At 42.8% G+C, this 26,669-nt stretch overlaps 1 protein-coding gene and 1 long non-coding RNA gene across 3 annotated transcripts in view; one reads left to right on the top strand and one right to left on the bottom strand.

Annotated features, from left to right (window-relative positions):
• Positions 1–7,478, bottom strand: part of LOC113618771 (uncharacterized) — a 167,802-nt gene extending 160,324 nt beyond the window's left edge. The window contains exon 1 of the long non-coding RNA XR_003432118.1: positions 7,246–7,478. This is a non-coding gene — a long non-coding RNA (uncharacterized LOC113618771). The remainder of the gene's footprint in view (positions 1–7,245) is intronic.
• A 66-nt stretch (positions 7,479–7,544) lies between these two features.
• Positions 7,545–24,680, top strand: SRD5A3 (steroid 5 alpha-reductase 3). Of its 2 annotated transcripts, none has more exons than XM_027102922.1 (5): positions 7,545–7,849; positions 15,144–15,286; positions 17,086–17,283; positions 20,670–20,804; positions 24,007–24,680. In XM_027102922.1, exons 1-5 carry the CDS (start codon positions 7,629–7,631, stop codon positions 24,081–24,083), a joined length of 774 nt encoding a protein of 257 aa, XP_026958723.1. In that variant the 5' UTR covers positions 7,545–7,628; the 3' UTR covers positions 24,084–24,680. The 2 variants fall into 2 exon arrangements, with proteins under 2 accessions (XP_026958723.1, XP_026958722.1); XM_027102921.1 differs by having other exon boundaries at positions 7,546–7,849; positions 21,873–24,680.
• The last annotated feature ends 1,989 nt before the right edge of the window (positions 24,681–26,669 follow it).

The raw sequence follows: 26,669 nt of genomic DNA, 5'->3' as shown, positions 1-26,669 counted from the left end.
GAGAATACAGTTGACCTTCGAACATGGGTTTGAACTGCAAGTGTCCACTTATACTCAGATATTTTTCAACAGCAAACACCACAGTACTACACAATCTGTGATTGGTTGAATCCTGTGATATGGAGGAACGGCAGATACAGAGGAACACTGGATACAGATGGGTTGACTATAAATTATACGTGGATTTTCAACCTCACAGAGGGTTGGCATCCCTAGTCTCCCGTGTTGTTCAAGGCTCAACTTTAAATGGAAAAAACATATGATTATCTCAGTCAGTGCTTAAAAATTATATAATATTCAGCACTTTTCATGACTTAAAAAATTATAATAAAACTTGAAATAAAAGGCACTTTTTCAACCTAACAAAAGATGTTTATGTAAAACCTACTATTAACATCACATTTAATGATGAAAGACTGAATCCTTTGCCCTTAAAATCAGGAATGAGGCAAGAATGTCTGGCAACAAGACAAAGATGTTTCCTCCCACCACTTCTATTCAACATACTGGAGGCTTCACCCAGTGCATAAGGCAATAAAAATAAATAAGAGTATCCAGATGAGAAAGAAAGAAGTAAAACTCTCCTCGTTCACAGATAACGGAAACAGAAAATTCTAAGGTAGCTACAAACTCTTGGAATAACTAAGTTTTGCAAGATCAAAAGTTTTTATTTTACCTTCGCTTAATCCTTTTTAGATGCTCTTCACTTCTTTATGTAGATCCAGGTTTTTGACTTACATTGTTTTCCTTCTTTTTAAAGAATTTCTTTAACATTTCTTGCCAGGTAGGTCTACTGGTGGCAAATTCTCTCCATTTTTGTTTGTCCCAGAAAGTCTTTATTTCCCCTTACTCTTGAACAATAAGTCTATGAATCATTTGAATGAAATTTTGTGTATGGTAGGTAAAGGTCAAGAGTATATTTTTTCCTATGTGGATGGCCAATTGCTCCAGCACCAGTTACTGAAAAGACCTTTTTCTTCACTGTATTGCAAGCAGCCTTCATCATAAATCAAGTAACCGATATATGTTGGTCTATTTATGGAATAATTTTTATTACATAACTATGTATCCTTACACCAATACTACACTATCTTAATTACTATAGCTTTATATTAAGTCTTGAAATATGATCACTTAAATCCTCTACCTTTTTTCTTCTTTGATCTTACCTTGGACTATTTTAGATCCTTTGTTTTCCATATACATTTTAGATTCATCTTGTCAGTTTCCACAAAATTCTTGCTGGGATTTCAATTGTAGTTATGTTGAATAATTGGATCAATAAAGGAGGAATTAACATCTTAACAACACTGAATCTTCAAAAACAGGAACATGATCTATCTCTCCACTTATCATGTCATATTTATTTATCTCAAGCTCACATGGAACATTCACTAAAATAAACTGCATTCTGGGCCATAAAACACCCCTTAACAAATTTTTAAAAATAAGAATTATATAATGTCTGCTCTCAGATCACAATGGAATTAAGCTAGCAGTCAATAACAGAAAGAAAACTGGAAATTTTCAAAATACATGGATATTAAACAACACACTTCTAAATAATACATGGGTCAAACATGAAATCTCAAGGGAAGTTTAAAAATATTTTGAACAAAATGAAAATGAAAACACAACTTATCAAAATTTGTGGGAAGCAGCAAAAGCAGTATTTAGAAGGAAATTTATAGCATTGAATGCATATATTAGAAAAAAAGAAAGATCTAAAATCAATAATCAGGACTTCCCTGATGATGCAGTGGTTAAGAATCTGCCTGCCAATGCAGGGGATATGGGTTCGAGCCCTGGTCTGGGAAGATCCCATATGCCGTGGAGCAACTAAACCCATGTGCCACAACTACTGAGCTTGCACTCTAGAGCCAGCGAGCCACAGCTACTGAAGCCTGCGCGCTTACAGCCCATGTTCTGCAACAAGAGAAGCCACCACAATGAGAAGCCCGCACACTGCAACGAAGAGTAGCCCCTGCTCTCGGCAACTAGAGAAAGCCCCCATGTAGCAATGAAGACCCAGTGCAGCCAAAAATAAATAAATAAATTTATTAAAAAATTAAATCAATAATCTAAGTTCCAATCTTAGAAAACTAGAAAAAGAAGAGCAAATTAAGCCCAAAGTAAGCAGAAGAAAAGAAATAATAAGAATTAAAGCAGAAATCAATGAAATTGAAAACAGGAAATCAATAGAGAAAATTAACAAAATCGAAAGCTGGTTCTTTGAAAAAATTAATAAAACTGATAAGCCTCTATCCAGGCTAACTAAAAAAAGAAGAAAGAGAACACAAATTACTAATATCAGAAATTAAAGAGGGGACATCACTACAGATCCCATGGACATTAAAAGGATAATAAAGGAGTATATGGGAGTTGTCTATACTTTGCTCATTACTCTATAAATCTAAAACTGCTCTAAAGTCAAGTCTATTAATTAAGAAAACAAAAAACCCTGAGGCATGTCCCATCAGCAGGGTTGAGCACGGAAGGGTGGGGAGAAGATTATTCTTAATGGATGGGGAAGAGGGCATATGGTAACAAAAAGTGCTTGTGCTTGAAAAATATATTGAATGAATAAATATGATCTGCAAATAGTGTTACATTCTGAGGTACTGAAGGCTAGGACTTCAACATACAAATTTTTTGTGGGACACAATTCAACCCATAACATGGGATGGAATAGAAGGCATAAGGCAAAACTGGACCTTAGGGCAGGAAAGGCATTGACCTAGAACAGGTGAGAGCAAACAGGCTGAGGGAATGGGAAGCCATGGGCCCCAGGCTCAGTTACAGGGAAATAAAGCCAGAGACCTTCAAGACTCTGGCAGAATGCTGATAAGAGCTAGAGGAGCAAGCCCAGCAGCTGTGCCAAGATTCAGGCAGTCAGATTATAGTCACCTGCTCAGGCCTGATTGGTAGAAAGGAGGTAAAGACAGGTGTGGCCATCAATATAACCACAGGTGCATAAAGTGCAACCCAAAGACCTTTTTTGTGAAGTAGGTATTCAGATAACCTTCTGAGAGCAAAGGGTGATACGGCAAAGTGCCAGGTGATTTGGAAGGAGAAGGTTGTGAAGACTCAGTACAGGATGATGGGCTTGGAATTTGACAAAAGCAAATGAAAGGACTGTCAGATGGCTCAGGCTGTCCCGTGAGTTCAGGTGACAATCCTATAATGAGCCCATCCTGCTCAGTAGCTCTGATAGAAAGTGGGTGATTGGGTCCACACAGGGTTGGGGATTTGCAGGGCCACTGCAAGAGACGAACAGGAATGAGAACTGATGTGTGTGTGTGTGTGTGTGTGTGTAATAGGAAGTAGAAAAAAAGCACCAATAGGGGCTTCCCTGGTGGTGCAGTGGTTAAGAATCCGCCTGCCAATGCAGGGGACACGGGGTTCGAGCCCTGGTCTGGGAGGATCCCACATGCCGCGGAGAAGCCAAGCCCGTGAGCCATGGCCGCTGAGCCTGCGCTCTAGAGCTCACGTGCCACGACTGCTGAGGCCCGCGTGCCTGGAGCCCGGGCTCCGCAACGGGAGAGGCCACCATGGTGAGAGGCCCGCGCACCACCGCGAGGAGCAGTCCCCGCTCTGCGCAACTGGAGAGGGCCGCGTGCAGCAGTGAAGACCCAACGCGGCCAAAAATAAACAAATAAAATAAATTTATTAAAAAAAAGAAAAAAAAGCACCAATAGAGCATGAATTCAGGCTGGGAAGGAAAAGCAGCAAACCACACATGTCTCAGAAGCATTCACTCCTCACACCCCACGGGCACAGTTTTCCTTTAGGCCACAACAAAACTTTTACAAAGGCTTCTACCTGCTCTCCTGCCTTTCATCTCACCCACCCTTGCCCCCAGCCTAATCCCATCCATTCTCCACCCTGCTGCCAGAATGAACTGAAAGGTCTAATCATGTAACTCCTTTGTTTAAAATTCAGTCGCTGTCTGCTGACTAAATACTGCAGACATAGTGTGCTGTACACCTAGGTCTTCTGTTCAGCAGGGGAAGCCAAATCATGTAGCCAGAGAAGCGGTAGCACCAAATCAGAGACACTTGCAGCTGATGTCAACGCTGCATCTGCTTGCAAATGCTGAACAAAGGTAACTTTTTTCACCGAGATTTGATGCACCACCACCACCAAAACAGGACCTTGTTGATGCCATTTCCTTAGTCTCGTTCCCTTTTGGCCCTTCGTTTATTAGGAACTCTCACCATCCTTCAAGATCTAGCTTCCTTCAGGAAGACTTCACTGACCACGCCAGTTAGAAATGACCCCTCCACCCATTTAGCCCTTTTTCTCTGCTTCATTGTGGTTATTTTTTCAAATGTATGTGAAATTAGCATTTTTGAACATCTGTGTGACAGGTGGTGCGTGGGATGTTTTCATCTGGAAGAATCTTATTGGATCTCCTTAAGGAAGATTGTATCGTGCCCAATGCACAGATGAAGATAATGCAGAGGTGTTAACGCCTGTTGAGGACCTATTCTGTGTACAAAGCTTTCCATACATAATTTCACTCAACCTGCACAACACCCTGTGCTTCTATTTTAGAGGTGACTGTAAGTTACATAGCTGATTGTAAGTAATGGAGCAGTCAGTCTAATGCAAGTGTGTCTGCTCCAAAGCCCCCAGGTTTTCACTCTGATAGGTTCAAGGAGCCTATGATCATGGCCCTGTGGACCCCACCCCATAGTTTACTGTATAAAACCTTATGCATGGTGGAGGCTCAGTAAGTTTGTTCATTCATTCAGTCATTCCACAGATAATTACTGAGCATACACTATGTACCAGGAGGTACAAATGTGCTTCCTAAATTAAGAAATGAATGCGCATGGCATGGCATGGCATGGCAAAGGCTATGGAGAAATATAAAGGGAGTGTGGGAAGTGGGAGGAGGTTCTGTTTCTGGACTCTCCATTATGCTCCACTGTCTCTTCGTCTATCCCTGCTTCCACACCATACTGACATAATTACTACATCTCTGTATTGGTCTTGCTATCTCATGAAGCAAGTCCTCTTTTTTATTTTTGAGAGTACCTTAGCTATCTTTAGCCCTTCCTACTTTCATATAAATTTTAGAATCGGCTTCTTAAGTTCCATAAAAAGCTGGGGTCTGATTGGTACTACATTTATTCCATAATCAGCTTGGGGAGAATTTTCATTTTAACTATATTGAGTCTTTTGATCTGTGAGTTTAGTATATCTCTCCCTTTAAATATGTCTTCTTTAATACCAGTTAACATTTTATTTTCTTTGAAGATTTACATACCTTTTATTAGATTTATTCCTAGACACATAAGTTTATGCCACTGAAAATGTTATCTTTAAAGCATTTATTTTCTGTTTGTTGCTCAGAAATAGAAATGACCAATATTTAGAAACTGATTTTTGTATCCAACCTTACCAAACTCTATTAGTTCTAATATGTTATCTGCAGACTCTCTTGGAGTTTCATATTACCTTCAAATAATAACAGCTCGTTTCTTACTTTGTAGTCTGTAGACCTGTTATTTCTTTCTCCTATTTATTGAGCTAGCTAGGGCCTTCAGGAAAGCACTGACTCCAAAGGTGATTGAATTTTCGTTTCATATTTTGAAGGTAGAGCCAACAGGATTTGCTGACAGATTGTATTTAGCAAGAGAGTAATCAAGGCTGAGTTCAAGGGGTTTGGCCTGAACAACTGGAAAAATGGCATTGTCATTTACTGCAGGCCAAGCCAGAGGTTTGCTAATTATACAGTGCAGGTAATTAAATGAAGAAAGACAAAAACTGATTGATACTTCTTGGCGATGATCTGTCTAACAGGCTTTAGCCTGGTTTTCCACTTTTGAAATAACTCACTCCAGTAAGCATTTCAACATTTACAAATGGTTACAGTAGGGTTTGACTTGTGGCTTCCTGTTCAGCCACTGCCCTCTACAGGGGGCTTGTCTGAATATGAGCTGTGAACTCTAACTAAAATTCAAGCCAGAAAACATGGGATAATTTTTCCCTCCAGCTTCAGTCTTTCCTGTTTCCACTACACACACACACACACACACACACACACACACACACACCACATATTGTTTTGTGACACACACACACACACACACACACACACACACACACACACACACACACACACACACACACACACACACCACATATTGTTTTGTGATCCTTCCCCAGATCAGGTAACTACAAGAGAACCTCCCACTCAGGAAACTTGATCCCTGCAATGAACTTCCAGGTAGCTTGTCTGGAAAGATGTTCTAGAAAGTCCAGCAGCATTTCTATGGGGTTAACCTAAGAACAGTGAAGAGACAATGAAGAGGTGACCCCTGCAGATGAAACCCTAGGTCATACAGAGAGACCTCATTGTCCCAGCTGGAAGGCCAATTTGACTAACCTTTATCACGTGTTTCTCAAGTCACTGGTAAAGGCTGAAGTGTCCTTGAACAAAGAACCAAAACTCTTAAGAAGCTGGCACATTTAACATTCCAAAGGACTGTTCAAGCCACAATAACCTTCCTACCCAGTTCCCTGTGGCTCATTCAACACAAATGTAGGGTATCACACTGGGGTAAGGGCGGCCACTCCCCTCTCCTACCCCTCACCTGCCACCCAACCTCAAGAACCTAAGCTCCAGAAGGGCAGGGACATTGTCCTGTAAGCCTCTCTGTCCTTGGTGTGCAAAACGATGCCTGTCATATAAGAGGCATACAATATTTTAAGCACTGACATTTTCAAGGCTTTAAAAAAATTACCTAAAAGAGTTAAATTTACATTTGTCCTAACTGAAAATCAATGTTGTTTAAAATTGATGAGTCAATAAAAATAGCAGTCACTACACGGAGTAAATATCAGAAACGGCAGATGGTGTTAAAAACTTTGCCTCTAAGAAGTGGAACTCTAGTAGGGAGAGGACTGCAGTTTTTAAAATAGAATTTTTACCACTTTCATTTTTGTACGTGCAATTGTCTTGACTTTCTACTTTACGCGTTTAAATTATACACCTTCCTAACATCCTAATACAACTATTCATTTTCTTGTATGTCCCGCCTTCTTCATCCATATATTCACACATTCATATTAATATAGTTGTTCGCAATCATAGCTATATATTTTAGTCTTTTTTTTCGCTTAACCTACAGTTCCAGTTATCATAAGCAGTTTTCCGTGTTTCGACCGTCTTCATAATTATGTTAATGGATTCATGATACTCCAATGTTATTGTACCATAATTTAGCTAGATACCTTAACGTGGAACATTCTGGATTGTTTCCACTTTTCCAATGAAAACAGTGCTGCAGTGAAGACTTGCAGACGTAGTCTTGTTCGTTCCGCTGCTTTAAATCATACTGTTGAGTCGTATTTCTGGGGTTCCATATAGGAACCCCGACTCAGACTAGTGATAGAGCGACCAACAAGCTCCAGCAAGACCCAGACCAAGAATTCCGCGCGGCGGGGCGGTGCCTCCTCCCGGGAGGCGTGTCCTGGGCGGGGCCGAGCGCGACCCAGCCCTGCGCTGCGTCACCCACGTCCCGCCCGGCTGAGGCCGGCGCGCCGCGCTCGAGTGGCTGTTTCTCCGCCAACGGGTGGCGAGGGCCCGAGGAGCGCGGACGCCGGGTGCGCCGGCCATGTCTCCCTGGGCGGGGGCCGAACTCTCGGCGCTGAATCCGCTGCGTGCCGTGTGGCTCACGCTGGCCGCGGCCTTCCTGCTGACCCTACTGCTGCAGCTCGTGCCGTCCGGCCTGCTTCCGGGCTGCGCGCTCTTCCAGGACCTGATCCGCTATGGAAAAACCAAGGAAGGGGGGCCGTCGCGACCGGCCGCCTGTCGGGCTTTTGATGTCCCCAAGAGGTAACCGCGCCCGGGCGCGAGTCCTGGCTGCCTAGGCGCGGAGAGCCGGGGGCGCCCCGCTCGAGCAGCCGGCAGGGGGCAGCAGAGGTGGGCGCGGGGCTGGCGGGGCCGGCGCGGACCGGCCCGGGAGGCCCAGGCGGGTTCCTCGACGCGGCGCAACGCCGGCCCGCCCTCCGGCTCTGCCCGCGTCCGCTGCGTGGCGCTGGGGGCTGAATGCCGCGAGTGTCCGTCGACACCGAGGGTGCTGAGCTGCGCGCACCTTCCGGGGTGCAGGAACGTGAACTTCTGGCCGCACGTAGCCTTTCCTTCGGGGTAAATGGCAGCGCTTCCCAATTTAGGCCCGGTCACCAGGCGGTAAATTAAAGTTTCCGAAAATTCTCCTGTTTCCCCTCTCCTGCACTCTAGGGGCTCATAAGCTAACTTGAGGTCGCCGGAACTCACTAAAAATGAAGGCAGGCCCTCCTTTCGCGCCTCTGTGTCCCGTATTTGTTTCCCAACTCTAAACAGTTAGGATGAAGGGTGAGACGCGGGTCACCAACTGGCGCCCACCTCCTTCGATCGCACTGACGCTCCTTACCCGCATCTCGGCAGGTGCCCCTGGAGAAATGTACCCAAGATGGCACATTTTAGGCAAGCCTGGTCCCTAAGCCCCATTTGACTTTCAGCAGATTTCATAACTAAGTTCAACGAGAGATTAAATCGTTAGGACTTAAATAGAATTCTTTCAGAAATTGTAAGGCTTGTTATAGTTTCGGTTTTTGTTTGCTTTTCTTTAAATTCAGAACATTACCGGGAAGAGTCAGCCAAACACTGCTAGACGGTAGGAATATAGCAGTGGCTTTTCTTGGAGATACAGCCTAAGTTGGCGTTTAGGAAGGAATCTGGAGAAATGTGATAGGGTTTCTGATGTATTAAAACATCTTGGTTCTCACTTAAACCTCGCATAGGCGGTGCCCCAGGTCTGCAGACAAGAAAGAGTCTAAATAAACTTGGCTTCCCACTTTTGACTGTTGCAGAAATATTCATCAGGTATTAACACTGAGAAGCGAGCACTAGGTCATTCTGAGGAAATGTAACGGGAATGAGGCTCTGGGAAGTAGACGATTCACACACAGTGATTAAACCTCCTATTTTTTAGAAGCTCTTTGTAAGCTAAAGTTTCCGGTCATCCTATTTTTCATCAGGTTTTGAGTGTAGTACTTTTCTATTTCATAGCAGGAACATTCCTAGATTGTCATTTTTTTAGTGTTACAAGGTGAAGAAAAAAATTTTTTTGAGAGTGTGAGTTCTAACAATTTATTTTCTGAATTTTAGAAAAGGTACTACTGTTTCTGGAGTAGAGGGCATATTTCAAATCATTCCCAGCACTTACCTCTTTGGCTCCCATACCCTACCTGTTACTGCTCCGGTCTGTCCTTATATTTGACGGCCAAGAAACAAATTTTGTACCTTTCCCTTACTCTTTACTACAAAATTGGTACTCTTTGGGCTCCTTGTAACTTCTGCTATATTATGAAATAATTTATGTGTTTTTCTTCTTCCAGAATTCTAGAACGGACCCTTCCATGGTGTTTTGTTTGGTCTTTTTTCTAAATTTAAACTAAAATTCCTTTTCATACTAGAGAAGGTGCAGCAAACCCAGGCCAGTCATGAAAGGCAAAAATGTCTAGATGCTATATTTAAATATTTTTCCTTGTTCAGAATTCAGTAGTACTCTTAAAGGTGAAAATAAGCCTGTAATTTTTACACTTAGAAATAGGCAGCTGTATATCACGTTTCTGCACCCAAGAGCTTAGGTGAATTTGTTTGGGATTATTTTTTCCTAAAGAGGAAAGAATTAAACCTTAATTGAATTCATGGAATGTTGATTCCATTACCCCTGCCTGGTAGTGGTTTTTTTTTTTTAATTAAGGTGATAGTTGCTTTTCTTGTTTTCTTTTGGTTCCTGCAGTTTTGTTTTTTGTGTTTTTTTAATTTTTAAAAATAATTTATTTTATTTATTTATTTTTGGCTGCATTGGGTCTTCATTGCTGCGGGCAGGCTTTCTCTAGTTGTGGCTACTCTTCGTTGAGGTGCGCAGGCTTCTCACTGCGATGGCTTCTCTTGTTGCGGAGCACGGTTTCTAGGCCTGCGGGCTTCAGTAGTTGTGGCATGCGGGTTCAGTAGTTGTCGCTTGCGGGCTCTAGAGCACAGGCTCAGTAGTTGTGGCACATGGGCTTAGTTGCTCCACGGCATGTGGAATCTTCCCGAACCAGGGCTCGAACCCATGTCCCCTGCATTGGCAGGTGGATTCTTAACCACTGTGCCACCAGGGAAGCCCTTCCTGGAGTTTTGATTTCCCAGAAAGTCTGAATAAATACATGACCTCGAACGTGAGTCACAGTGCTCTTGACTTGCATAGTGTATATGGAAGTACTTCTGTTTCTAATATTTCAAAATGTTATAGAAACATTGCAATTGAATTGAGCTGTAGAGACAAAGAGAACCATCCAGACTTTCCCTCCTAGGGTTCAGGGGTCCTAACCTGCAGTCCAGGGGATCTGTGGATAGAATTTGGGGCAAATTGGATTGGAAAAAATTACATCTTTATTTCACTAACCTCTAGCTGAAATTTGGCACTTCAATGGTGAATGTAATCAACAAACCACAGTAGAATTAGCAATTCCTGCAATTTTGTGACAAGTTTTTTAATGTTATATTAAAAATATTGAGGAGACCTCAAAACATTATTTTCACTATAAGAATACTGTATTATCCTCCATTATATCTTGTTATTTACTACATTAATTAAGAAGCACATATATTACAAATGTTTCTTAGTGGTTGTGTTACCTATATTTCAGCATAATTGGTTTCGTTTATCCCTATGTCTTCTAGGCATGTAGCCTTCACCAGACTGCCAAAGGAGTGCATGATGGAAGAAAAATGTCAGGAATCCCTGCTCTAGACTGTAAACTCCATATGTTTACATTTGTCTTGTTTGTTACCATATCTCGGGCTCAATGCCTGATGATAATAAGGTCCTCGATCAATGTTTTGAATGAATCAAAAAAAAAAAGGTTTTAGCTTTAATTGGTTTGTTGATTAACTTGACTGCTTTCTCAGAGTAACTTTGGATGTGGTACCTTCTCTTTCATTCATTTATTTAACCATTGTTTATAGAGTACTTACTATTGCCAGGAGCTATTCTAGGTTCCTTGGAGCCTTTGTTTTTGTAAAATGGTAAATATGTAAACAAATCTTGTAAAACAAGCAAAATAATTTCAGATGGTAATAAGTGCTTCAGAGGAAATCCAGCCTGGTTACTTGATCATGAGCAAGATGGGGTTGCCGATGACAGCACTAGAAAGGATGATCAGAAAGGGGCAGGGCAGAAGATGAGTTTATTTTGGGAGGCCAGGACAGACAGCAGGCCTTACAGACCATAGTGGAGATTAGATTTTATTCTGAGTGTGTGGAAAGTAGCTTTAGGATGGGGAAGGGGGCATGGCATTATGTGATTTATGTTTGAGAGGATGACTAGCCATTGTGTGGAGAAGACTGGGTAAGAGGCCGTTAAGGGTGCTCCAGGCAAGAGGTGGTGGTATGGACTGGAGTGTTAGCATAATAGCACCTGTTCCTCATACAGGTGGTTATGACGTTAAAGCACGTGGCACAGGGCCAGGCACCTCGTCAGAACTCGGGAACCATTGGTTTCCTTCCTTAATTAAACCTATGACTCCCCTAACTGGTCCTGGGATCAGTTCTTGCAATCAGCAAGTAGTGTTAGATCAGATATCTCCTGTCCCAGAACCATCTAGTGGCTTCCAGCTCACTCCCAGGAAGAGCCCAAGACCCTGTACAGTCTTGTCCCCACCACCTCACTGAGATCCTATCGTTTGCCCCTCGTGTGGCTCCAATCCAGTTTTCTGGGTCTCTCTGCTTGTTTTCTGTCCCCTCAGGGCCTTCGCCCTGTAGAGGCCTTTCCTCTACCTGGAAAGCTCTTCCCCCAAATAGCCAGATGGTTTATGCCCTCACTTCCTATAATTCTGCTCAGGTATAACCTTCTCAACGAGGCCTGCCCTACCCACCCTGTTTAAAAGTATAATACTACCATCCCCAGCACTTCTTCGTCTCTTCCCAGCTTTAGTTTTCTTGTTAGCAATTATCACCTACTGACATGGTGTAAATTTTACTTCTGTGTGTAACTGTGAGTATAAGCTCCATGAGGGCAGGAACTGTTGTCTTTTGTGTTCATTGCTGTATCCCCAGAGCCTAGAGCAGTCCCTGGCTTATACTAAGCACCAAAATGTTTGTTAAGTCAGAGGAGTGCTTGCTCGGTGCCCAGCCCTGAGCTACCATAAGGGTCCCCATATCCCTGCTCCCAGGGGTTCACTTCAGTTAAGCAAAGTGCCAAGGGGGGAAAAGAGGGAGAGCGTCTAGAAGAGAAGGAAGGAGAGTTTTCAGATCTGCTTTTGAGGCTAGATCTGGGTCTTTTCAAAAAACAGATGTAACCACGAATTAAGAGTAGGACACGTTTCCTGTAGCAGGAAATAAGGCAAGCAAAACAGATAGAATGTGCAAAATGTAGGAATAAGGAAAACAATCTGCCTGTGAATCAAAACCCCATGGCACAAGGAGGGCACAGCAAAATGTGGCTTAGCATCTTATATCAAACATTCTTGAGTAATTTGGTTGACTTATGGTTTGGTATAAATTGGTACATGTAACATAGGGCTGGAAAAGCAGGTTCCGGCAAGTCTAGATCACATGAATAGGAGCACAGCCATGTGATTTTAACTTCAGAGTCATCAGGGCTGAGTGTGGAGCCAACACTGCCACTTACTGCATGACCTTGGATAAGTAACTTAACCTTCTGAGCCTTAGTTTTCTCAGCTGCCACATGTAAATATAATGCAAACTTGACAGGATTGTTGGGAAGATGAAATGAAATACTCTTTAACTGGTCTCCCCACAACTGGACGATTCTCTTTCCTTACCAGGGGGATTTTTTTTAACTTAAAAAAGACCAAAATGAATGAACAATGCTCTCTCTCTTTTTTTTCTTTTGATTGTGATATAATATACATGACATACCATTTTCCACTTTAACCCTTTTTGCGTGTACAGCTCATTGGCTTTAAGGACATTCACATTGTTGTGCAGCCATCACCACTGTCATCATCTCCAGAACTTTTCCATCAGCCAGAAGGATTTTTAAAACATAAAGTATTACTTCAGGTTGCTGTGTTCAGATGCCTTCCCATCCCACTTAAAAGCCAGTGTCCTGGGCTTCCCTGGTGGCACAGTGGTTGAGAGTCCGCCTGCTGATGCAGGGGACACGGTCCGGGAAGATCCCACATGCCTCAGAGCAGCTGGACCCGTGGACCATAGCCGCTGAGCCTGCGCGTCCGGAGCCTGTGCTCCGCAACGGGAGAGGCCACAACAGTGAGAGGCCTGCGTACCGCAAAAAAAAAAAAAAAAAAAAAAAAAAGCCAGTGTCCTTACAGGGCCCTGTAGGGTCTGCCCTTGCTTTTCATGCCCTAGCACCCTCCACACATGTGTCCTTTGTTGTGCCTCAGGGCCTTCGTGGTGGTTGTTTCCTCTCCCTAGAACATTCTTTGCTCAGAAATTCACAAAGGTTATTCATTCTAGCCAAGTGTCACTTCCAGAGAGGCCATCCTTGACCACTCACCCAGAATGGCCTCCCCTCTGCACCGTCTCTGTTCCCTCACCCAGCACTGGGCTAGATGTCTACAGGTTCATTTGCTGACTGTCTGCCGAAAGATAAACTTCATCACGGCAGCCACCTGCTCAGTTTGCTCCCTGCTGCGTCTCCAGCTCCAAGAACATCACCTAGCATGTTCTAAGTGCTCAGTAAATTGTTTTGAAAACATGAAGTAGGTAAAGCGGCTGAAAGTTGCTCCTCAGAAGCTGGCCCCTCCCCTTTCCATGGGAGCCTGCAGAGCACCTTGCAGCTGCCATTCTGCTCTGCTGGCTCAGACCAGACCTGGGCTCAGTTCTAGGAAGTGTGTCTTACGGAAGACCCTGGGAGGCAACCAAAGGCCAGGGGCCCAGGGGTGGGGACGAGGGGGTAGACTTGACACTCATGCATGAACTTTGCAGGAAACTAAGCTCTTGAGCCTAGAGAAGATCTGAATCCAGAATAACAGGACATCTCAGAGAGGACAGATCTGGTGATAGAATTTGTAACAGTAGTGGGGAGAATAAGTGGGTTGCTATGGAATGGTCAGCTTCGATCAGTGTTTGTCAGACGGATTGTGGGCATAGTCTGGGGGACTGTGAGGTCTGGTACATACAAGCATACTCTGAATCAACTGGAAGAGGAGTCCCTGAATCTATGTGTAATCCTATTGACTCCAGGCTGTCTTACTGCATCACAGATAAATGAGACAAGAAGGAGGGCTTAATATAGATGTGATGCATTGAAGACCAGGGAAGGCCAGGTGACCTCCAGGCACCCTGCAGTGTCAGAAAGATTTTGCATTGATTTGATTAGAGAAAAATAGTAGAGGTATAGGTAAAGAGACCTCAAAAAAGCATGTTAGGCCCTGGTGCCATATTAGGTGATTCCTTTGCAGCAAACCAGCATAATCTTTCATGTTAAATTGACATTGCTAATTACTAATCTCAACTTTTATTGGTTTTGTGGTTTTATTTATTTCATTCGTTACTGTCATGATTGCAAAATATGTATTGTATTTGTATGAGAGCGGTACCCATCAGGAGTTGATAGCTAGTTTTATGAGTTAATATTTGTCATGTTATTATAAAAGTAATTTAGATCAACACAATTTAAGAAAACACTGAATCAGAAGACCTTTAAGGTTTCTTGCAACCCTGAGAACCTGTGATTGTGCAAATCTTGTGTAACAGTTGTACGGCTGTTGCAGCAATATCACTCGAGATTTATAAATCTTCCACAGATTTGGCTAGTGTTAGCACGATCTAGGCTGTCTCTGCCAGGCCCTGGGGCCCCTATTTTTGAGTTTGAGCCCAATCCTGTTACCTGAAGATAAGAGAGAGCTAATTAACCCTACATCTAAGTTTAACAAGGTCATTCATGTTCTTGTTGACTTTAGGAAGCCTCTTTTTCTTATTAGTTAACCAGTCCCATCATTTGAAAGGAAATTTCAAAAATCTGAACATCTGTAGGATTCAGGTTCTATTAAAAAAGCAAAGCTATACTTGCGGAATGGAGGAAAGAGGATAGGGAAACTAAAAATAGTCTTCCTGTATAAAGGCTTAAAGTGGATCCACTCTGATTATTACCTAACTTGTTTTCCCTCCGCAGGTATTTTTCTCACTTCTATATCATCTCAGTGCTGTGGAATGGCTTCCTGCTTTGGAGCCTTACTCAGTCTCTGTTTGTGGGAGCACCTTTTCCAAACTGGCTTCATCATTTACTCAGAATTCTTGGGGCTGCGCAATTCCGAGGTAACAACTCCTCTGGCTAATACCAACCATTGTATCCTGTTCCTGTCTCTCCTGCCTGCAGGGAGGTGTTCTCGGTATTTCATAGCCACTCTCAGCTTCTTGGCAGAGCTGGGAAGTGAAGGGTGGGGCAGAAAGGGTTCCGCGTGGATCACAGCCAGATGGCCAAGGGGAAGGCCCCAAGTCCTTCACTGAGATCATGGCAGAGCTGAGAGTCAGCTCTTCATCCCTGATTTCCCAGCAAGTGCTGTGCTGAACAGGACTGGCTGTTCTCCCTCTGATATTTTTAGTACTTTAGGATCCCTCAGGTTTGCCTTGAAACATTTATCATATATATAGTTCCAACCACAATCATGCCTCTGGACTCCAGAAATTTGATAGAAAATTACTTTTTGATCACAGGTTAAAAATGTTTGTTATGCTGTGAGGCTTTGGTTGTATAAAAAAAATTGACTGTAAATAGTTGTTGATCAGATGATTACAAAATAGCATTTAAATTTGCCTCACTGTGCCTTGAATAAAGGATACACAGAACAATTTAAAAGGTAAGGAATTGAAGGTGAAAACCATAAAGTGGCCTCAATTAATATCAGGCATCAGGAGAGGGGCAGAATTAGAAACAAATTGTTCTGGTGCTATCTCTGTCCTTTGTTCCAGCAGCCAAACCGCTGGCTTCCTAGGAACAGTCCTTTTCTGTATAACCAGAGGAACTTGTTGCAAAAGATGACGGAAAGAAAAAGCTATGCAGATCCTACTTGGGAGGGGAAGATACCTCGGTGAATCCCACTTCACCCATTAAAACTTTACCTCTTCATTTGCTTACTGGGGGGCTGGCTGGGTTCTGATATTTGAAGGGTGGTTGTGAGGAGTTGTATTTGGTTGTTTGTTTTATCCTATTCCTGAAGAGTTAGAACTAGGTTTCACTATATTTAAATGAGAAAAGCAGGCAAAGCCAATCTGTGTGATAGAAGTCTCCATAGAGCGTACCCGTGGGAGGGTGCGGGGACGGGCAGTGCCTGGAGGGGAGCACGAGGTGCTGGTTGTGTTCTGTTTCTTGATGTAGGGGCTGGTCGTATGGGTGGGATGGGCTGGTGTACTTTGCAAAAATTCATTAGGCTGTGTCCTTATTGTATTTTTATGATGTGTGTGATAACATTTTTAAAAAACATCTAGATTTTATGTCATTTTAAAAAACAGAATTTCTTCTGACTTCTCTTGAGGCAGAGGGCTGAGAGGCAGATAGGAAGATAGATCTCAAGTCTCACAGTCCCCCAAAAGTATAATTTCTTTTTTTTTTTTAATACAGAAAGAAATGCATAACTCTTCCTGTCTCTGTTCCCATCCCCCTTTCTGCTTCTGTATATGCCTGTGTCTCTTCTCCCCACTGACCTCAGGGATCCCACCAGGAGTCCTTGCTCAGAGGTCATCCAGGAACTCTTCCTGACTATCTTCAGATGGGGATTAGTGCCAGGGACCAGAGACCATGGAGTTTGGGTTCTGAGAGCATGGATCCCTTCACAGCCATGTAACCCAGAAGGCTTTCACATCACAGCGTAGAGTCAGGAGACCCGAGTCTGTCTCAGCTCTGTCACCAGCTTACTGTGTAACCTTGAGCCAAATGCCTTGACTTCACTTGGCTCACTCCCTCATTGCCAAACAAAGGAGGTGTTAGGCTGGATGATATCTAGGGCCCCTTCCAAGCTCTGATCTTGTTTAATACCCTGTTTAACAGTAGGGGAAATCATAACTTTGGATTAGTCCTGGAGAGAGAGATGCTGAGTGTGTTCCATTCTGAATTGTAGGGGGTGAGCTCGTGCTGTCTGCGTTCTTAGTGCTAGTGTTTCTGTGGCTACACAGCCTACGAAGACTCTTCGAGTGCTTCTATGTCAGTGTCTTCTCCAATGCCATGATTCACGTCGTGCAGTACTGTTTTGGACTTGTCTACTATGTCCTTGTTGGCCTAACTGTGTTGAGCCAAGTGCCAATGGACGGCAGGAATGGTGAGTGGTTGCTGGGGTCTGTCAGCTGAGTCACTGGGTATATGAGGGACTCCGGGTGAAGCATTCCACCAAGCATTATGGAAGTTAGAAAGTAGGAGTTCACTTCGCATTTGAGGAGTTTGGGCTCTAATTGTAGCTTTAAAAAGTCAGTATGCCCAAGGGTGCCTAGCAGATGCACATCACAACCATAACTGCTAAAACCTGAGAGACACCAATGTAAGCAGCAATGCCTTCAGTAAAGAGAATAAAGTGCAAAGTCTTCAGGAGGCCTGGTTTAGGGATGAAGAAGTGGGTTGTGGGGTTTCCATCAGTGGGATTGAAGTCAGTGAACTTCTGTGGAGTTAGTCTGGAAAGGAAGAGGCAGTGTGGTCAAGAGTAGAACAGGAAGCAGGGGAACACACTGGAACAGGAGAAAGGGTCAGCAAGCCAAGCTGCCTCACCAAAGCCTCATCATCCAGGGGTGGAGGGGTGAGGGATGAGGGTGGGGAAGGGAAAGTTGTTGTGCAGGGTGAAATCATGGAATACCAGAGGAGGAAAGGGTGGCCTGAGCTCATGGTGAATAGTTGGGATTTGAAGAGGAGGTAGGGAGCCATTTTGTTGCCATCTCGTTCTTGTGATTGTTCCCGTTGTGACAAAGCTTATTTCAAGTGAGGCAGCCTGAGCGGAGAGGACAAAAGAGCACTGTGGTAAATCAAAATTGTGCCTTAACACTTCTGAGCTCTCACTAGCCAGGAAGAGGGAAGCAAAATCATGACCTTGTTTATGAGGAGGAAATGAAATGTGATTTGGGGCATGGGGGAGAGGGAGGATTGGATATCTGACATATCTGACCATGGTTTTTGTAAAAACAGTGCATGCTTATCATAAAGAATTCAGGTCATTTTGGGTGATGGAAATGAGTTTTCTAGTGCTGAGCTTAACTTCATCTCGCATCCTTGGTATCCGTCAACCCACACGCTCTAGGGTAGGTCCTTCACAGCTGTTTTCTCTAAGCCCAAGTCTCCCTGTTTCCTAAAGCTGCCGTATCCCTCCTTGTAAATTGAGCCCATGGTCTGGATATTTCCAGTACTCAGTGAGTGAGCTCTCTCCTCAGGTTTGATTTCAGTGTCAAGTGCCCCTTGATTGGCCTCTCTCTCTGTTGCTGTAGGACAGCCCGTGGCCTCCATGGCACAAGGAACGATTTTAAAGTATGACTTATTGACGCTCTTTCTCAATTCCTGAGTTGTTTATTGGCTCCAGCCACTCAGTTAGCATCTCTCCATCTAATTTCTCTGAACGTAAGTCAGTTTTTCCTCCCTGAGCTTTTGGCTGTGGCATCCTTGTGCCTCCCAGGTCATGGTTTGAGCCGTCATTCCTGGAGAACAGTCCGAGGTTTTTACCCAAAGGAGCTTTCCAAAGCACTTTGGTAACCCACTAGTTTGCAGTCTGTTAGCATTACATATCTCTCCTGGAGTTTCCTCTGCTGGCTGGACCCCAACTTCCACCTTCCTTCCTGTATAAGAAGTCAAGGAAAGGCTGCTGAGACACCCACAAAATAGCTTGTAGACACTCCTTTCTGAAGTTTTCTGAAACTTGTGTTTCACTTACCTGTCCTTCAAGAGATCATCTGGGACAGTATGGGGAGGACTGGTTTCAGGAATTCATTGGAAGAGAACACTGGGGCATTTGCCAGCTGCAGAGTCTGATAGAAATGACAGGGGCTTGGGCGTCAGATGGGCCTGCGTCTGAATTCTGGCTTATTAACATCTCAGAGCCTCAGAACCTTCATCTGGAATTAGGGACATATACTGATTTCAGAGGGTTCTTGTGAAAGTGGAAAGAAAGTGTATCTGTAAACTACCCATATCTTCACATCTCCTTGCCTTCAGAGTCTAGAGGGTCCACCCCCAGTCACTCTCCATTACATTGTTCTGTTGTTTTTTCTTCAGAATACCATCTGTACCTTAAATTATCTTGGTCATTGATTTTTTTACTTGTTTCATCTCTTGCTACTAGAGTGTGAGTTCATGAGGACTGGGACCTCACCTGACTTACCCACTGCTTTATCCCTTGTGAGAGATGCCACACTCAGTAGACACTCAATAAGGAACGAATGAATAAATGAATAACTAAATACTACACAGATTAGACTCTCAGTAAATAGCCTTCCTCCTGCCTCCCCTTTCCTGTATCAAAACTTCCTCTTAAAATTTTTTTTTCTCTCATAGGTAATTTCTCTGCCTTTAGAGTAGGTGACTTGGCTGTAACATGAACTCTCAGACACTTGCTTCAACTTTTAATCCTGTGGTGACTTGCTCTTATAGCCCTCTGATTTAAAACTATTTTTCATATTCTGCTTATTTTTAACTTATAAAAATATAACTATTTAATTAAATGGCTAAACTTAGTCAACATTAAGAGACTATGGTAGATTGTTTAGAGAAAGCAAGTTTTTAAAAGAAATTAACACAATTAGATTTTGGTGGACTGTCATTAGTCATTAGCTGTCATCAGCTGAGTCCTGCCTCCAGGTACCCATATGGAATAGCTTGACCCTTGGTTCTCCTACCTGAATCAACTTTGTAGGGGCTCCCTCTTGGCTGCAGAGCCTCCGGCTCTTCCCCGTTGTCAATGGACAGCTTTGTTTTTTCAGTCAAATCCCTGACTAGCCTCACTGCTTCCTGCTGAACATAGGGAAGTCCTTAATTTGTTTTTCTAATGCCAGTCCTTAGAAAACCTGCATTCTTCACGTCTTCTTGGTAGCTGGAGAAGAAAGAAGATGAAACTTTTGAGTGTTTCTACTCCTGAAACGAAATCTCTCTGACTAGATTCTCTCTAATCAGAAAGGGATACTGTTTTGGTCTTTATCTTGCAGTTTCCATTTCTCCTCTTTTTGAGAAGTTCCACTGTTAGCCTTTACTTCCAGTGATTTTCTTCACTGGCCAGAGCCAGCCAGTCAAGTCAGCGTTAAAGGTTTCCTTAGAAATGGCTCGGGATGAGATCCTTTAGGAAGTGTTTTTCTGACAGACTGTAAGAAAGAGGACATAAAACCAGGCTTAGAAATAAAAATGCTAAGTAGTCTCACCACACAAGAGTGCATCACAAGAGTGGGAGACAGAGCTGACCCCTGTGCTTGAAGCACTTGAAGAAGGAGCAAGAGAATGTGTTGATATGGAATTCTCTGCCAGGGGCCCCTGAAGCTGCCCCTGGCTGAGGAGCACACCTCCCTCATCCACAGGGATGCTGTTCTCCCCTCTGTACTTGGGAAATTATAACAGGATGATTTTCCAGTCGTGAAGAACAGAATAAGTAGGTAATGGTGTTCTACTGATTATATGATTTTTTTAATGCTCTGAGCCTCTGAAATTTTGCAGAGTTGGCTAATAAGATAATTCTTATTTCTGTAGTCTACGTGATAGGGAAAAATCTCTTGATGCAAGCTCGGTGGTTCCATATCCTCGGAATGATGATGTTCATCTGGTCATCTGTCCATCAGTATAAGTGTCATGTCATTCTCGGAAATCTCAGGAAAAATAAAGCAGGTGAGATATCTTTTAGAACCACTGCATGTGGATTTTAGCCCTCAGAAGTTAGGTGTACATATTACTTCTCTCTTTTCTTTCCTGCCCTAATTAGTTGACTAATCTATCAAATGCTCTTTTTTTTTTTTTTTTCTTGCGGTACGCGGGCCCCTCCCATTGCGGAGCACAGGCTCCGTGCAGGCTCAGCGGCCATGGCTCACGGGCCCGGCCGCTCCGCGGCATGTGGGATCTTCTCGGACCGGGGCATGAACCCGCGTCCCCTGCATCGGCAGGCGGACTCTCAACCATTGCACTACCAGGGAAGCCCTCCAATGCTCATTTTTGACAAGACTCTCTGGGTCTTGATCTTCCCATCTGTAAAATGAGAGCATTTTACTGAAAGACCTCCCTGACACCGTCTAGCCCTGACATTCTGCAACTCTATTCTGTGTCCACATTTTGGGGCCTACACTGCACATATGTGTCTAACCAGCATGTGAGCCCTAGTATTACTGTGCCAAGTTAGTATCATTCCAGCTAAAGCAAAAAAACCTTGACTCTTTAGTTAACTTGTGTTGACTTATCACAGTTACAGTTTTTATTAGACTTTTTGAAATATTAAAAATGGAATAGTACTATTCAGCGTTTATCAAGTGCTTATTTTGTGCTGGCCCTGTTCTGAGTGCTTTATATGTAACTTCACAGAACTCGCTTTAGGCGGGTACAGTCTTATCCTCATTTTATAGATGAGGAAAGAGAGGCACAGAGAGGTTAAGCAACTTATCTAAAGTTACACAGCTTGTAAGTGGCAGAGCTAGGATTTGAACTCATGCAGTCTGACTCTGGTGTCTGAGTTCTTAATAGCTTGGAGGATTGTTGGAGAAACGTATTTACAGTTGTTAGTATAACCTCAGCATGTGACTTTTTAATATGTAGTAGAATGACAATGGAGGTGTGACAGGATGGTGGTTTGTACAGGTCTGTGACACCTTTTTCTAAATGAGTTTTATAAATTATTTGGAGGGTGAAGTGGTAAAACTTCGTTTTGGCAACTTCAAATGTTCAGGGTATCTTCTTTTTCCATTTCAGGAGTGGTCATTCACTGTAACCACCGAATCCCTTTTGGAGACTGGTTTGAATACGTTTCTTCCCCTAACTACCTGGCAGAGCTGATGATCTACATTTCCATGGCTGTCACCTTTGGTTTCCACAACTTAACTTGGTGGCTCGTGGTAACATATGTCTTCTTCAGCCAGGCCCTGTCAGCTTTCCTCAGCCACAAATTCTACAAAAGCAAATTCGTCTCCTACCCGAAGCACAGGAAAGCTTTCCTACCATTTCTGTTTTAAGATAATCTCAGTTATGAGGAATGCACACCAGGTGACAGTTCCAATTCCCAAGGACAACAAAGTCTAGAGACCAAAGTACAATTTCTGTAGAACTGTTTAAAACTCTCTGGTCCATTTCTGTTACCAGAAGTCTTCAGTGCATGAGCAAAGCAATACCACTCAAGAAAATGAGTCTTGGGACTTCCTTGGCAGTCCAATGGTTAAGGCTCCGCTCTTCCACTGCAGGGGGCATGGGTTCGATCCCTGGTTGGGGAACTAAGATCTCACTTGCTGCTCAGCGTGGCAAAATAAATAAAATTTTTTTAAACAATGGAAGAAATTGAGTCTTCAGAGAAGAAATACTTCTGGCAGACCTGGGAGTGCTATGTCTGCTTTCTAAGACGCTTTATAAAAGCAACCAAATGCTAAAAAGTAGATGAGACTTTTCCAAGCTGCTTCAAAAACAGACTAATCAAGAATATACAAACAGCTTCAAACAAACACACACACAGTGGAAGAGATAAGGTCATCTGTGGCTTTGTTTTTGCTACAGACAAATTAACTAGACTACACAATAAGCAATATAGCAGATGCTCAGTAACTGCTTGTTGCATATCAGTCAAAGCTGAATAGCCTTTGAAAATAACAACAATGTATAATTTCACACCAATGGATTCTGGGAAAAGTGAGTTGATTGAAGTTAGCTTATACTTATTACCACAAAGATTTCCAGCTATGTAACCATCAATAGTCATTTCCCCCTCAAATCATAGCCTAACAAAGTTTGAAACCTCTTTTATTTAATATTTTTTTGACATCCCTTTCTAGGGAGTACCTTAAAAGTGTAAGCATCTGAAATAAAATATTTTTATATTTATGCATAAAAAGCCCTCATGAATGGAACTGACTTGCTCCCGGTATTGGATAGTGCTGTAGCCTCATTCATATGTAGTTATTCAAATTGGATTAATGTCTGCCTGAGTGTATTTTAACTAATAGAATGAATCTGAAGATATTTAAAAATGAAATTTGCACTTAAGATAGCTTATGTTAAAGAAAATATCCATGATTAAATCAAGTGGATATAACTGCATGGTGTGAAAGTAGAAAATAATACTATAGCCTGAGCAACGCAGTAAAAAACTGCACATTCGTGCAGCATAAGATTTACTGGCTTACTGGCTGAGGTATTAACTTTATTTCTTTTATACAGATATCTTCTTATAGTCTACTAGGTACTAAAGTTTTGCACTAAGATGTGCCATGCTATGGGGGAAAGCACCTCATTATTAACCAGACATGCATGGAAGGCACAGTCTAAGAATATCCTCCCAACCTGCATCTCTGGAGTAGTAAACCGAAGCTGGTAAACAGATTCTTTTTAACCCAACTTTCAATATATGTACATCAGCACATTTTCTAAAGTGCTTAGATTTCTGAAGTAACATTTTCTCCCCAATAATCAAATACCATTTCCATCAGCTATTCCATCTAATAAATGACATAGTCATTTCATTTATCATTTAGATTTGCCATCCTCAGGACCGGGACTCAGGAACAAAACTTTCTACACCAGAAATGTAAAGCATATTGCATTTTGGCCTTAATTGCCACACAAATGGCATAAATAATTTTAGAATATTATTTGGGCAGAAAAATGTATTTTGCTTTAGCATACGGTTTTATACTAGGTTAGACTAGGAATTTGTCTGCTGTTCTGGAATTTCATTGTACTTTTAAGTAAAATAATGAGCATTCCCTGTGAAGAAGCCTGTCGGGCCCTGAGAGAGGGTTCCCAGTCAGCTCTGTGCTCCCCATGTTCTTGCCATCCTTCTCATGCTTCTCCTGTCTTCTACTCTCCCTCCCCCTTCCTTGCCCAAACATTGCATTTCTAGGTGAAGACAGAAAAGGAAGTAGTGATGTCCTCAAAGAGGCTCCGAACAAAGTTGTGTGGTCTTTGGCGAAAGCTTAGCCGTGGAGAATAATTGAGAATTGTGCTTGCAAGATCACAGTCAACGTTGCTATTTGTGCTGGTAAAACAGTCCACGTGCCTACAGGGAGAACACCAGAGAGAGTCTGCAGATTCCTCACATGGATAATCCAGAAATAGCTTGGAGCTGGAGACTCTTGATTTTCCTATTGGCTTAGCTGAATAGCTTTACTCTTTAATTCTCTGTTACTATTAAGTTCGGGAAAATGTTACTGAACTACCTCATGACAGCATTCCCTGGATTAGCTACTGAATAGAAAAGTGTACTGAAAATAACCTTTGTTTTTAAGTCTCCAAGTTGTAGCTCATCCTCTATACTAACATTTGCTTTCAGTAGCATGGATTATTTTGTCTCCACAAAGCTTTGTTCTGTATTGTGTTTTTAATTCAATGAGTGGTTATTGCTAGAATTCCTATCCCAAAAAAAAGCCTTTGCCGGTACTTTTATATGAAGCTTAATGGATAGTTTAAGGAGACTGTAAACATTTGCATAACTGAAGTTACCTGAAAATTCAAAGACCATTGATAAGTAACATATCTCAAAATGAACTGTTGTATTAAAGGTCTTAAAATAGTAAATGAGCAAGTAGAAATTTTTTACACCTATCTAAGCAATTTCTGCCCACTCGCTTACATTGCTTATCAGAAAAAAAAATATTCAGCTGATTTTTATCAGTGTCTTACCTTAGTCTAAGATTTTTCTGATAAATGGACAAGAAACAGTGGAGGTGGCAGTGATCCCTAAGTAATTCACGTGATGCATACTTCATCCTTTTTCTCAAATACCAATGATCTAGAAAGCCATGTATTGGTTTGGGGGAAACAGAGAGCTACTCTATGCACATAATATCAGGTCTCTTCCTTCAAAAAGACTCTGAACACTTGAAATGCTTAGAGGACAAAAGAACACAAGAGATTTCTCTACAGAAAGACATATCTGCCTTCTGAGCCTAGCCCTCTGGGTAAAAGCCTCATAGCACATGTGCATTTTTTGTCAGGGCTCCTTGGTCTACATAGCGTCTTTCTGTGAATTAGGTAAGTCGTTACTCTAGAACATCCCCACAAGAGCAGGGCATGAACCTTTGTGGACACAAAAGGCAGCTGGTGATAGGACTGCAGCTCAGTGAGCGGAGCTTGAGCTGGATCTCAGCCCACTCACCCTTTAGCTTGCGGTCCTTTGTGCAGTGCGCAGACTGCACAACCTTCCAGAGAGACCCTGCTCATCGTGCTGCCTGTCTGTCTGCAGATTCTGTTCACTCTTGAAGAAAACAAAACTTGATTTCATGGAATCATCTCATTGAGAAAGACCATAAGAATTAAACTAGGAGAAGGGGAAGTAAGCACTCTATGCAAAACATCTCTGCTTCCACACACTAAAAGAGGAGTCTCGTGGTTAACAGGTAAGTGACCCTCAAACAGTAGAATGTCTGTCCAGATGCTCGGATGCTGGCCCCAAGTAGAGAGAATATTTTGCTTCTCTGATTACCAGCTTCTGTCTTCCCAGCTTATTGTTCTAGTACAGCAACTCCAAGTCTTTCCACCCCATTGGGACCTCCAGTCTGTCAATAGAACGTAGTCCTTCACCTTTTCTAAGTCATATCTCCTTACCCTGCTTAAGTGAATCACTCTAATCATTCTTTGTATATATCCCCAATTCTCTTGCCGCCCCACATTGCTGCTTCCTCGTGGTTTAACCAAGGCACACCCCTGGTTACATTCAACCCTCCCTCCTTGGTGTGTGCACCTATGCAACTGAACTATGGCTGGAGAAATACAGTCCACCAACATCCCCCTTCGAATTCATGGCCGTTAACCTCAAGTGGTGTTCACTGCTGCAGTCGTACTAAACTTCCCCAGTCCATTCACTCTCCCATTCTGCTGACTGTGTCACATCCCTGTCCTCAGGAAAATGAAGCCGCTGGAAGACAGCTTCCACCGTTACCACCACTGCCTCCACCCACCTAAGCATTTGCCCATTTATGTTGTCTGCCCTCGTTACTGTTGAAGGATACTTTCTTTTTAAAAGAGGATGTATAATCATGATTCTCACACAAATATAAAATGAGCACATGCCAAAGATTTTATTGAACTCATAATGAAGGAACTAGTAAGATGTTAGAACCAGTACCAAGAGTCTGCTGCTTACAAAGTTGCAAAATAGCTCGAAGATGAGGTGCAGATATCCTGAGGAGTGTGCTGGACAGGGCACCAGTAATATTTTTTGCTAATTTCCAAGTCATTTGCAGTTTCTTCCTGAGACTAAACAATCTCTCTGGGTTTCTACTCAAAGCTAGGCCCTCTACTTGGGCACTAGAGTCTACCTAAGGACATTGGTTAGCCATTCTTCCTCCTACTAAATCAGCTAAGTTTTGCCATTTCTCAATTTTCCCATCAGCAGAAAAATACCTTTTTAACACCTAACCCCATTGCCCTCACCACCTGATTTTTCTGGTGGCTTTGCAGCAAAACTAGAAAGAATTATTTTGTTCTTACTAGCTCCAGTTCTTTTTCTCTCACTGCCAAACCCATTCCAGTCACTCTCCAGACCTCACGACTCAACTGACACTG

This window comes from Aethalodelphis obliquidens, unplaced genomic scaffold (genome assembly GCF_003676395.1).
Source record: "Aethalodelphis obliquidens isolate GAN/ISIS:26980383/991018 unplaced genomic scaffold, ASM367639v1 scaffold6, whole genome shotgun sequence".
Lineage (NCBI taxonomy): Eukaryota > Metazoa > Chordata > Mammalia > Artiodactyla > Delphinidae > Aethalodelphis > Aethalodelphis obliquidens.
This window is presented reverse-complemented; position numbering and strand designations above follow the sequence as displayed.

What these genes read in the sequence shown, in the direction of transcription:
- SRD5A3 (XM_027102921.1), top strand. Translation starts at nt 7,629, where the DNA reads ATGTCTCCCTGGGCGGGGGCCGAACTCTCGGCGCTGAATCCGCTGCGT. An exon ending in TGGGGCTGCGCAATTCCGAG is followed by an intron (nt 15,287 to 17,085) that starts GTAACAACTCCT and finishes TCTGAATTGTAG; the next exon opens with GGGGTGAGCTCGTGCTGTCT. An exon ending in TCTCAGGAAAAATAAAGCAG is followed by an intron (nt 20,805 to 21,872) that starts GTGAGATATCTT and finishes TTTCCATTTCAG; the next exon opens with GAGTGGTCATTCACTGTAAC.